Consider the following 12323-nt stretch of genomic DNA (forward strand, 5'->3'; position numbering starts at 1 on the left):
AGGAGAATCCCTTGAACTGGGAGGTGGAGGTTGCAGTGAGCCGAGATTGCACCACTGCACCCCAGCCTGAGTGACAGAGCGGGAGGCCATGTCAAAAAAAAAAAAAAAAAAAAAAAGCGCCGGGCGCGGTGGCTCAAGCCTGTAATCCCAGCACTTTGGGAGGCTGAGGCGGGTGGATCACGAGGTCGAGAGATCGAGACCATCCTGGTCAATATGGTGAAACCCTGTCTCTACTAAAAATACAAAAAAAAATTAGCTGGGCATGGTGGCGCGTGCCTGTAGTCCCAGCTACTCAGGAGGCTGAGGCAGGAGAATTGCCTGAGCCCAGGAGGCGGAGGTTGCGGTGAGCCGAGATCGCGCCATTGCACTCCAGCCTGGGTAACAAGAGTGAAACTCCGTCTCAAAAAAAAAAAAAAAAAAAAAAAAAAAAAAGCTTTGTGAGGGGAAGTGACAGAGCCAGCTAGTGACCGTGTTCCTCACCACTGGGCCAAGTTGTCTCCCACAGTCAGTTCTTGGGGGTGGCGGGGGAGTGGAGAACAGGGACAAAACCACCCAAGCATAGAACAGAGAGGGAGTCATTTGTCATGCATCACACAGCAAGACGTGATGGTACTGAAGCTTGAATTCAGTCGGTCTGACTTTCCAGCTCAAACATTTTCCTTTTCTCCAATCTGGTGACATGGTTGGGGTCGCTGGGAGGCAGACTCCATGGGAAACACCCTGTTGAATGTTTCTGAGACATCCAAAAAGATCGAGGCTCTTTCCAAATCTGCTGCAACAAGTGGCACCCTAATGGTCCCAAATGCCTCCCTGCCCCAGCCCAAGAGGCCTCCACCAAGTCGTGACCCTGGGAGTACAAAATCCCCTCCTTCTGCACCACACTCACCCGCCCAGCCCTGCTGCTGTTCACGCTTACTTCAGTTAACCATGATGGAATATGTTTCCACCCCTCCTTGCCACTTCCCAGGAAATTACCCCTGAGACTAAGATGCCTGGTGGGTGGGGACTTGAGTTTCCAGAACTGACAGGGAGGGGCAGGCCTGGGATTTGATGGCAGGAATCGTGGCTTTGAGGTGGGGCCTGGGACTTTCTCAGGGCGAATGAGATCCTGCCATTTCTGCTGAGGGTCTGAGTGTTGGTGCGGCTTTAAAAGCGCAAGAGTCTCAGAGATACTCCTCCTGCCTGTCCTCAGCTTCCACAAAAGGTGGGTTTTCTGCCAGTCCTCCCCCAACTCAGCTGCACTGTGGCTTTGGGGTGGGGAGGGTCTTCGAAGCAGAACTAGGTTGTTTCTTAGAGAGACCTGACTTCTCTTTGCCCATCTCTACTGGTGGCTGTTTGGAGGTCTGGCCAGTGGTAGCCTCTGTGCTCATCCCAGACATGGGAGGCCCCGTCACAGCCTTGCCAATTTCTCTGTCCTTCTTAGCTCCCTGCCTGGCATGGGTGGGCGTTGTGTTTTAGGGCTCCAAAGAGACCCCTTCTGGGGCTGAACCGCGGAGCCTACCTTCTGGGCTTGGCAGAAAGACCGCTATCTGTACGTACCTGTGAAGACCAGAGTGCTGATTCTGCTTCCAGACTTCTTGTTGCCACTGTTGCTGGGGAAGGTTGAGGACCCGTCACTGCTCAGGTTTTAGCACCTCCTGGGCAGATGATGCCCTGGTCTGGGGGTGCTCCCAAACCCGTCTCTCTCCCCTGCCTTCAGCACCATCCAGTCGCGGACAGCTCTTCGCTGTCTCCCACCCGGAGCGCCTAAATCTACCTTTTTCTCTTTCAACACGGGAGGGAGGGACAGCGTCTCGGGCCCTGGGGGTCTCCTGAAACCCTGTCTCCCTGTCCTTCATTTAGCAGCAATCAGTGAACAGTTTCTGTCTTCTCCATTCCAAGTCCTTGTCTTGGTTCTTTTCCACGCAGCGCTAGCGGGGACGGCAGGCTGTTCTCGGGGCTGGGCGGGCGTCTCTCCAGCCCCTAGCTTCAACACCCTTCGCCACGTTCTTCTCCCCTGTTCTGCCCTTCAGCACCATCAGGGAATCGACAGCTCCTCGGTTTCGGCCCCACCTTGAGCCCTGGGTTCCACCTTCCCCGCTTCAGCACCTCCGGCGCGGACAGCTCCTCGCTGTCGCCTGCACTCCCGGCCCTGGGCCGGACCCGCGCGCAGACGCTCCTCGGCGCCCGCTCAAGGGGACGACTCCTGCTCCCGGCTATCCCAGACTCCTTTCTCTGGCGCATGGAGACCCTGGGGTTCGGCGAAGGGGCAGAGGCGTGCAGCAGGTTGAGTCGCCCTCGCGGCCGCCACGGCACGGCCAGGGCCCCGAAGCACCTGTGGCGGCAACCCCGGCGCCCCATCCGCATCCAACAGCGCTTCCATTCGGACCCGGACAAGTCCGCGGGCTGCCGCGAGCAGGACCTGAGCCCGCGGCCCGGGATCAGGAAGTCGCGGCTGTCCTGGCCCATTTCCTCCTGCAGGCGGTAGGTGGCCGGGGCAGGGCCCTCCCGCAGCGCGGGGGGAGGGGCGCGCGGGGCCTGGCGGGAGTGGGGGAGGGTCTCTGCTGCTTGGCTGAGGCTGGCGCTTGGAAGGAAAAAGCTATTTCTACGGAGGGGTGGCGCTCAGGGTGCTGGTGTCATCATGGCTTGAGGGTCTGTGTGACCGGGTGTGCCCACTTGCGGTTGGGACCGAAAGTGTGTGTGTGTGTGTGTGTGTGTGTGTGCGCGCGCGCGCGCATGAGACTGGAGTGATCAGATGTGCTTGGGGTGTTCCTGTGCGTTCATGCTTGGGTATGAGTCCATGTGTCCCCAGGCAGTTGCGGGTATACCGGTGTGTCTCTCCTTGTGGTGCCTGTAGGTGTGTGGCTGAGTGTGACTGTCCCTGCGCTAACCCAGCTGGGGTTCTGAAGGTTTTCCGAACCGAGAAATGTCCGCAGGGCTGTGGGGGAGGTTTGTGACCGCCTCAAGCACCTGAGGTAACCCTGGGGTGCTTGGATATAAATACACACACACACACACGCACGCACGCACGCACGCACACGCACACGATTTTATTTTTGAGACAGAGTCTCACTTTGTCACCCAGGTAGAAGTGCAGTGTCTTGATCACTGCTCACTGCAACTTCTGCCTCCAATGCTCAAGCGATCCTCCCACCTCAGTCTCTTGAGTAGCTGGGAACTACAGGGGCATGTCACCACACCCAGCTAATTTTTGTGTTTTTGCTAGAGGTGGGGTTTCGCCATGTTGCCCAGGCTGGTCTTGAACTCTTGGCCTCAAACGATCCTCCTGCCTTAGTCTCAAAGTACTAGGATTACATGTGTGAGCCACCGCACCCAGCCTATTTAATATATTATAAATATAAAAGAGCCAGGGCAGGCTGCCACCAGTGTTGCGGGGAGAAGCCTCCTCTTTCTCCCTCCCCCACCTCCACTCCCTCGTCCCACCCTGCTCCCCTGTGGGAGGAAGGGAAGTCCCTTGGGAAGCTTGTGCACAGGAAATTTCTTTCACTTAAGGAGGGGCCGTTCCTTCTGTTTCGTGTAAGCTGAGTGGGGTGGGGTTCGAAGAGACACAGAAGAGACTCATAAAGGTAAACTAGAATTCCCAGGAGGCCCGACCTGAGGGTCTCCAGCTACCAGGTGGAGGCTCCAGGGCCAGGGAGAAGGGTCCAGGAACTCCAAGCCCTCTTTAGGTTGGAGGGGAGCCAAGTCAGCGGGACCAGCATCCCAGGTTTCAGTCCAGTCCAGGGTGTCTTCGGATGAATTGCTTCCCTGCTCTGGAGCTTGGCTTTATCGCGTCCTAGTGCATGGACCACCCCCCCACCACCCTCACCCAGGGGCCACAGGCTTCTGACTCTGTCAGCAAGCCTGGCCTCTCTCCCCCAGCCTGGCCCTCCAGCAGCCTGGGAGGCATCTGGTGCCGTCCGGAGGGATTGGGGCTGTTCTCAGGTGACCCGGGAGCTCCTTCCCCCTCCCTGCCTTCAAGCTCCGCCTGCCCTCTCCCTACTGGTGACTCATAACTTTCCATTTTCAAGAAAGAACAAACAGAGCCTTGGTGTGAGCTTGTCTATGGGAAGCCCCCACTTGGCTCTGGGAGGCAGGAGCAGTGGATCGGGTGTCCCTCTGCACGAGTGTCTGTGCACACACCTGTTGTGCTGTACCTCATACGCACTGCAGTCACACATATGTGGATGTGTATGCAGTGGACCACTGTGCTTGTTCATGCTGATGTGGGAGGGAGGGGTTCACCCTGGGGGCGGGGAAACCCAGGGAAACTGAGTTCAAGGCCAGGCCCCAAAGCCAAACTGCTGGGTGCTATTGAGCAAGTGGTGGTGCCTCCTGGAGCCTCAGCATCATCCGTGAGGTGAACATTCTGTGCCTGAGCCGGGTACACACAGGGTCCCCAGCTTGCGGCTCTTTTCCTAGCCCTAAAAACTGTTGGGGCTGTGTTTCTCCACAGCCCTAAATGGATCACAGGGGTCTGGGAGGGTCCAAGCATTTTTCTTTTTTGAGATGAAGTTTCACTCTGTTGCCCAGGCTGGAGTGCAATGGCATGATCTCAGCTCACTGCACCATCTGCCTCCTGGGTTCAAGTGATCCTCCTGCCTCAGTCTCCCAAGTAGCTGGAATTACAGGTGCCTGCCATGCCCAACTATTATTATTATTTTTTTTTTTTGTATTTTTAGTAGAGATGGGGTTTCACCATGTTGGGCAGGCTGGACTTGAACTCCTGACCTCAGGTGATCTGCCCGCCTCAGCCTCCCAGAGTGCTGTAATTACAGGCGTGAGACACCGTGCCTGGCTAGCATTTTGTTGAGAAGGCATTTAAACACCTACTGGGTGGCAGGCCCTGTGTTGGGAACACAACCATGGACCAAGAAGCTGTGTCCCCCCAGGCTGATGGTGGAGACAGACTCATCCCAGGTGGAGAAGGCACAGGGTGATGGGGAAAGATCAGGGAACAAACCCAGAGGAGTCTCCCGACCCAGCAGCAGGGTGGGAGTGAGGGAGGACTGCTTGGAAGAAGTGACATCTAAGCTTAGCCTGCAGAAGGAAAGAGATCAGCCAGGGTGAGTAAAGGGAAAGGTATTCTAAGTAGAAGGAACAGAATGTGCAAAGCCTCAGACTCAAGAGGATCAGGCATGTGAGGAGCTGAAAACAGATCAGTGTGGCTGGAGGATGGGAAGAGAGCCTCTCTGTTTATGCTACAAGCACTTACTTATTAATTATTTTTTTTAGACGGAGTCTCTCACTCTGGGCTGGGGTGCAGTGGCATAATCTCAGTTCACTGCAACCTCCACCTCCCGGGTTCAAGTGATTCTCCTGCCTCAGCCTCCCCAGTAGCTGAGATTACAGGTGACCACCACCACAACTGGCGAATATTTGTATTTTTAGTAGAGACGGGGTTTTGCTATGTTGCTTAGGCTGGTCTCAAACTCTTGACCTCAAGTGATTCACACACCTCGGCCTCCCAGAGTGCTGGGATTACAGGGATGAGCCACCACACCTGGCTGATAAAAGCATTAATTGAGCATCTACTAAGTGCAAGTACTGAGGAACAGCAGGGAATGAGGCAGATTTGGCCTTGTTCTTGAGGGAGTGGTACCCATGACTGGAGGGTTCTCTGAGGCATTTACCTGGCTAGTCAGGGAGGGCCTCTTGGAGGAGGTGACTCTCTGACTGTAACCCAAAAGACGTAGCATCAGCAGGGGACAGGCATTCAGGCAAGGGCCATGGGGTGGGAATAAGCCTGGCTGATTCAGGGAACAGCAAGGAGTAGGGAGAGGCTGGAACAGAGGAAGCCAAGAGAAGTCAGGCAGGGGTGGGCCACATGAAGCCTCTAGGGAGGTGTGAATTCAGATCTGAGGGCAATGGGGGGCTATGGGAGGGGCTGGAGCAAAGGAGTGTGTGATTTGACCTCTGTGAGCATCTATGCATGTGACTCAGCCCCCACCCTCCTCATTCTGGTTGACCCCTCCGTGGAGACTTGAGCAAGTCATCTCCCTCTCCACGTCTCAGTTTACTCATCTATAAAATGGGCAAAAAACACCCAGTTAAAAAAAAAAAAAAAATCTCTCTGGGGCCACCTGGTGGCAGTGGAGAAAAGTGTCTGTCCAGAGAAGGGACATTCAAAAGGCACCTTTGGCTCACACTGTCTTTTTTTTTTTTTTTTTTGAGACGGAGTTTCACACTCTTGTTACCCAGGCTGGAGTGCAATGGCGCGATCTCGGCTCACCGCAACCTCCGCCTCCTGGGTTCAGGCAATTCTCCTGCCTCAGCCTCCTGAGTAGCTGGGATTACAGGCACGCACCACCATGCCCAGCTAATTTTTTGTATTTTTAGTAGAGATGGGGTTTCACCATGTTGACCAGAATGGTCTCGATCTCTTGACCTCGTGATCCACCCACCTCGGCCTCCCAAAGTGCTGGGATTACAGGCTTGAGCCACCGCGCCTGGCCCCATTTTTTTTTTTTTTTTTTTAAGACAGAGTGTTGCTCCGTCGCCCAGGCTGGAGTGCAGTGGCATGATCTTGGCTCACTGCAACCTCCACCTCTTGGGTTCAAGTAATTCTCCTGCCTCAGCCTCCTAAGTAGCTGGGACTACAGGCATGTGCCACCCACCAAGTTAATTTTTGTATTTTTAGTAAAGATGGGGTTTCATCGTGTTGGTCAGGCTGGTCTCAAATTTCTGACCTCATGATCCGCCCACCTCAGCCTCCCAAAGTTGGGAGGTCAGGAGTTCGAGACTAGCCTGGCCAACATGGTGAAACTCCATCTCTACTGAAAATACAAGGGCCAGGCGCGGTGGCTCAAGCCTGTAATCCCAGCACTTTGGGAGGCTGAGGTGGGTGGATCACACGGTCAAGAGATCGAGACCATCCTGGTCAACATGGTGAAACCCTGTCTCTACTGAAAATACAAAACGAAAACAAAAACAAAAACAAAAACAAAAACAAACAAACAAACAAAAAACATTAGCTGGGTGTGGTGGCACGTGCCTGTAATCCCAGCTACTCAGGAGGCTGAGGCAGGAGAATTGCGTGAACCCAGGAGGCAGAGGTTGCGGTGAGCCGAGATCGCGCCATTGCACTCCAGCCTGGGTAACAAGAGCGAAACTCTGTCTCAAAAAAACAGAAAAGAAAAGAAAAGAAAAAAATTAGCCATGCATGGTGTTATGCACCTGTAGTCCCAGCTATTTGGGAGGTTGAGGCAGGAGCAGGAAAATTGCTTGAACCTGGGAGGCAGAGGTTTCAGTGAGCCAAGATCGAGACGTTACACTGCAGCCTGGGTGACAGAATGAAACTGTGTCTCAAAAAAATAAGGCCAGGCACAGTGGCTCACGCCTGTAATCCCAGCACTTTGGGAGGCCAAAGCAGGTGGATTACTTGAAGTCAGAAGTTTAAGACCAGCTAGACCAACATGGTGAAACCCCCATCTCTACTAACTACAAAAAAAAAAAAAAAAAAAAAAAAAAATTAGTCTGGCGTGGTGGCACATCCCTGTAATCCCAGTTAGTTGGGAGGCTGAGGCAGGAGAATCACTTGAACCTGGGAGGCGGAGGTTGCAGTGAGCTGAGAGCCTGGGCACCAGGAGTGAAACTCCATCTCAAAAAATATATATACAATAAACTACAATTAAAAATAAAAATCAGGCCGGGCATGGTGGCTCAAGCCTGTAATCCCAGCACTTTGGGAGGCCGAGGCGGGTGGATCACGAGGTCAAGAGATCGAGACCATCCTGGTCAACATGATGAAACCCCGTCTCTACTAAAAATACAAAAAATTAGCTGGGCATGGTGGCTCGTGCCTGTAATCCCAGCTACTCAGGAAGCTGAGGCAGGAGAATTGCCTGAACCCAGGAGGCGGAGGTTGCAGTGAGCCAAGATCGCGCCATTGCACTCCAGCCTGGGTAACAAGAGCGAAACTCCGTCTCAAAATAAATAAATAAATAAATAAATAAATAAATAAATAAATAAAATAAAAATCAAGGCACCTGAGGCTACTGGGCAGCTCTCCTGGTCATGCAGTAATGCAGGGATGGGGTCGGGGTGGGGCATTTCTCTCCAAACCTCTTGTAGCTTCTGTCCCTTTCCCAGTGAGGCTTCGAGGGCCTCCCAGGATCAAGTAGGGGCCAGGTTTCTCCATCCCAACAGCTATTAATTAACACCTTCCTAGCCGGGCGCGGTGGCTCAAGCCTGTAATCCCAGCACTTTGGGAGGCCGAGGCGGGTGGATCACAAGGTCGACAGATCGAGACCATCCTGGTCAACATGGTGAAACCCTGTCTCTACTAAAAATACAAAAAATTAGCTGGGCATGGTGGCACGTGCCTGTAATCCCAGCTACTCAGGAGGCTGAGGCAGGAGAATTGCCTGAGCCCAGGAGGCGGAGGTTGTGGTGAGCCGAGATCGCGCCATTGCACTCCAGCCTGGGTAACAAGAGCGAAACTCCGTCTCAAAAAAAAAAACACCTTCCTGTTAGAAATAAGTCTATGAGTGAAACATTAATAGTAAAAGTATTGATAAAATATTAACGTGAGAGTTATATCTGGGACTTCAGAGAGGATGAAGTGAGTTAACACATTCGGAGGGGGAGGACCCAGGCTGGGAAGAACACTGTCTGCCTGGGTTCCAATGATTCCAGTCTTGCACCTTATGGCTGTGTGTCCCTGGGCAAATGACTGCGCCTCTCTGTGCCTCAGTAGCCCCATCCTCGAAATGGGAATAGTTATCCACACTTTATAGGTTGCCTCTGAAAATCCAATGACTTTCACCTTCACGGCTGTTGGCTGAGTGCCGCGTGTGTTTGAAGCACTGTTTATGTCATGAGTCTTAGCTTCCTATTTTTATTTTTATTTTTTTTTCACGAGAGCTTCAAAGCTACTGCAAATCAAAAGCCTCCTATTTTGTCTGTGACTTTGGGGCAGGGGTTGAATCGCTCTGTGCCTCAGTTTCTCCTTGGGGACATGCAACCATTGTCACCCCGGTCACAGTGGCGGGGAGGTGGTGTCAAGACTGCTCAGACCTTGGCTCCAGTGTCCCCACTAGGCCAATCCTAGCAGCCTCTGTCCCCTAGGGATGGCTATAATTAGGTCTGCCCCAGCAGCCACAGATGGTATTTTTGTCTTGGGAACAGAGAGGTCTGGTTCCCACCAGGTGTCTGGTTGCAAGGCTGTGGGGGGTTAGGGGGGCTTCCTGGCCAGATACCTGAGACTCTCTGTCTTTCTGGGCTGTGTGACCGCTCCTCAGAGCCTCTGTTTCCTCATCTGTACAATGGGGAGAATCGCATGTATCTGGCCTTAGCAGGGTTGACTCAGGATCTCCAATGGAAGCCCTGATCAATGTGGCTTCTCCAGGACTGCCAGAAACATGGGTACCGTGTTTGGGGACATCAAGACTGGGGCAGCTCCCTGGAGGCAAGGTTCAGGTTGAGAGACAGAGGTTGTTCCACAGCAAGGGGCACGGTCGGGCCTCAGCTGCTGGGAGGTCCCCCGGGCCTCTGCCTGTGACAGGGATGTTTCTGGGTCCTTCCTCCATGTGTGACACACGCTAAGCCTTGGTTTCCTTTTCTGCAGACTGGAACAGGGCCAGCCCGATCCCAGCATTCCAAGGGTAGAGCACCTGGTACAGACTCTGGGAATCTTCCCAGACACGAGAGTTTCCCCCCGCCGCCCCCGCCGCAATCCTGGGACAGTGAGGTCCCTCCGAGGGCAGGGGTGGGCGGCTGAGGCTTCGCAGGACGGAAGGCTTGGCGGAGGTGGTGTGCGGATGTTTGTCCAGGATGAGACAGCAGGAGAGGCGAAGACATCCAGAGACAGGGCCTGGGGAATGTCAAAGCAGATGGGGGGGGGGGTCACGTGGGGACTCGCGTGGAGGACTGCTGGGAGAGGGGAACCTGAGTTTGAGTCTCACTACCCTGCAGCAAAGCCCCATGCCTGTGACCGCCTCCATGGAAGCCTCAGTTTCCCCACTTGGCAAAGATTAAGGGTTTATAGTTTCTGGTGGGCTGTTTGGTGGCATGGGGCCTCAGTTTCTCCATCTGAAAAATGGGTAGAGGACGATTGGAAACGTTGGGAATGCAGGACAGCTGTTTCTCTCGGCACCTTCCTTTCTGACTCCCTCATTTTATACCTTTTAGGAGTTATCAGCCCAGCAAGCTTCACTAGCCATGGGTGTTCAGAGGAAGGCTGAGAAAGACCCAGGCTCTGGGATCTTAGGGGCAGCCTTCTAAAGTGGTGTAGTTGGGCCAGATACGATGGCTCACACCTGTAATCTCAGCGCTTTCGGAGGCTGAGGCAGGAGGATCACTTGAGTCCAGAAGTTTGAGACCAGCCTGGGCAACATAAGGAAACCGCATCTCTCCAGAAAATACATTAGCCTGGGCGTGGGGGCGTGCGGGCGTGCATCCCAGCTACTCGGGAGGCCGTGGTAGGAGGATCCCTTGAGCCCAGGAGGTTGAGATTGCAACGATCTAGGATTGTGCCAGTGCACTCCAGCCTGGGCAACACAGTGAAATCCTGTCTCAAAAAAAAAAAAAAAAAAAAAGGAGCAGAGTTGCGTTTGACTCTATGCCTCAGTTTCCCCGTTTGTCCCGAGGGTCGTCATGGAGCCGTCCCAGCGCGAGGCGGGGCCGATGCGCCCTTTGCCCCCTCCCCGCTGGGCCCCGCCCCTGCAGCTGTCCAGAAAAGGTCCCGCGCAGCCGGCTCTCGGTCCAGCCTCCACGCGGTCTTGGCGATGCAGGGCCCCCCCGCGCCCGCCCCGGCCCCCGGGCCCGGCTCCCCTCGGGGCTCCCCGCGCGGCTCCCCGGGGCTCTTCAGGAAGCTTTTGGTGAATCAGAGCATCCGCCTGCAGCGGCGCTTCACGGTGGCCCATCCGCTGTGGTGAGGCGGGACAGAGGGCCTGGCGGGGTCACCGGGACGCCCGGTGCGGAGGTGGGAAGGGCAGGGACAGGGACAAGGGCAGGGACAGCTGAGGCCGGGGCCGGGGTCAGAGCATGGACGCTCTGCGTCTCCCTCGCTTTCTCTGTATCTTTCTCCCCCTATTCCACTCTACTTCTGTCTTGCAGTTGGCGACTCTGTCCCTCTCTGTCTCTGTCTGTCTCCACCCGCTGCCTGAACATAGGCCCAGGGGACCAGCCGTCTGTCCGCTTCCAGCTGTGCGGCCCAGAGTGGGACGGGCTGAGGCTCACGTCTCCTCCTGACCCTCGCTGGCCTGGGGCAGGCAGGCTGTGCGTCCGGGCAGTGGGAGGAGGGGGAAGGGGCACTCCTCCCCTTGGCGTTTCCTCCTGCCACCATCCCGTCCCCGTGCCAGCAAAGAGATGTCCTGGGGACCTCACAAGGAACCCTGGGTGATCACAGAGGAAGACCTGAATTGATGGGGTTTTCGAGGCAGGGTGTTCGGGAGCCCCAGGCTGAGCGCGCGCCCGCTCCCCACAGCTGCTTGCGCTGTATCTATCCTCTAAGCACTCGGTGCACTCCTCTGGGTTCGAATCCCCGCCTTTCCAGAAACGGCTGTGAACTCGTGGGGCGGGATACCGGCGAGGCTGGGGTTCGGAGTGGGGCTTGTGGGCGCCGACTGTGGCTGGCACCCTGCGCTCGGTCCGCGCCGAATTGGCACCCACTTGGTAAGTCTGGCACGCAGTCTGGCTGAGAGGGGAGGTCCCCCCTGTCAGGTCACAGCTGGGGTTGGAAGGAGACGGCGTGATCGTGGTTCCTGGTGATTCCATTTCAGCCGGGGAGTAGGGGAGTGGGGGTTCCGAGAGCGACCTGGGGCACCAAACACCAGCGAAGCTCGGTCCCTTCTGAAGGCGCTGGAGAGAGTGCAGGGGCGACGAGGGCGCATCGCGCGTACCCAGAAGTGAGGATGAACAAAGGTGGGCCCTGCGCAGGCCGGACCCGAACGAATCCAAGTCCGACCTCCCTGCCTCAGTTTACCCGCCTGGCCAAAAGGCAGCCGCGCCGTTCCCACAGCCGGGGCGCCCTACCCCCGAGCCGCCCGCGTCATGGAACCACAGCCTGACCCCGCCGCTCCTGGCTAAGTTTAGAGCAGAAAGAAAAACAGCCTCCCCCGCCCCAAGAAAAACCGGACCCAGCCCTTAACCCTCCGCGCCCAGGATCCGGATTTGCACACCTTGTGGCCGCTCCTGGCCTCAGTTTCCCTATTTGTCTGTAGGCGCGTTTTCCTGTGGGGGAGAGGCGAGAGAGCAGTAGGGGGTCGCCACCCGCATGTCTCGCCACCCGCATTCCCCTCGAGGGGCAGATTTGGGGTATCCGCCGCTTCCAGTACGCCCCTAAGAGCGTCTCCTCTCCGGTAGCGCCACTGCGCCCAGGGCGAGCCCCAGACTGGGCAGGG

At 55.7% G+C, this 12323-nt stretch overlaps 1 protein-coding gene across 2 annotated transcripts in view; it reads left to right on the forward strand.

Moving 5' to 3' along the window:
• Nucleotides 1-1149: 1149 nt before the first annotated feature.
• The window catches only part of PDE4C (phosphodiesterase 4C), a 29083-nt gene continuing 17909 nt past the window's right edge, over nt 1150-12323 (forward strand). The window contains exons 1-2 of one of the 2 annotated variants that reach the window (XM_039466890.2): nt 1150-1204; nt 2013-2463. In XM_039466890.2, coding sequence (XP_039322824.1) covers nt 2222-2463 — 242 coding nt within the window. In that variant the 5' untranslated portion in view covers nt 1150-1204; nt 2013-2221. Of the gene's footprint in view, nt 1205-2012; nt 2464-10381; nt 10853-12323 lie in introns of those variants that run through there. The other variant, XM_039466887.2, reaches the window with a different exon arrangement.

Source organism: Saimiri boliviensis, chromosome 14 (genome assembly GCF_048565385.1).
Source record: "Saimiri boliviensis isolate mSaiBol1 chromosome 14, mSaiBol1.pri, whole genome shotgun sequence".
NCBI classification, from domain to species: domain Eukaryota; kingdom Metazoa; phylum Chordata; class Mammalia; order Primates; family Cebidae; genus Saimiri; species Saimiri boliviensis.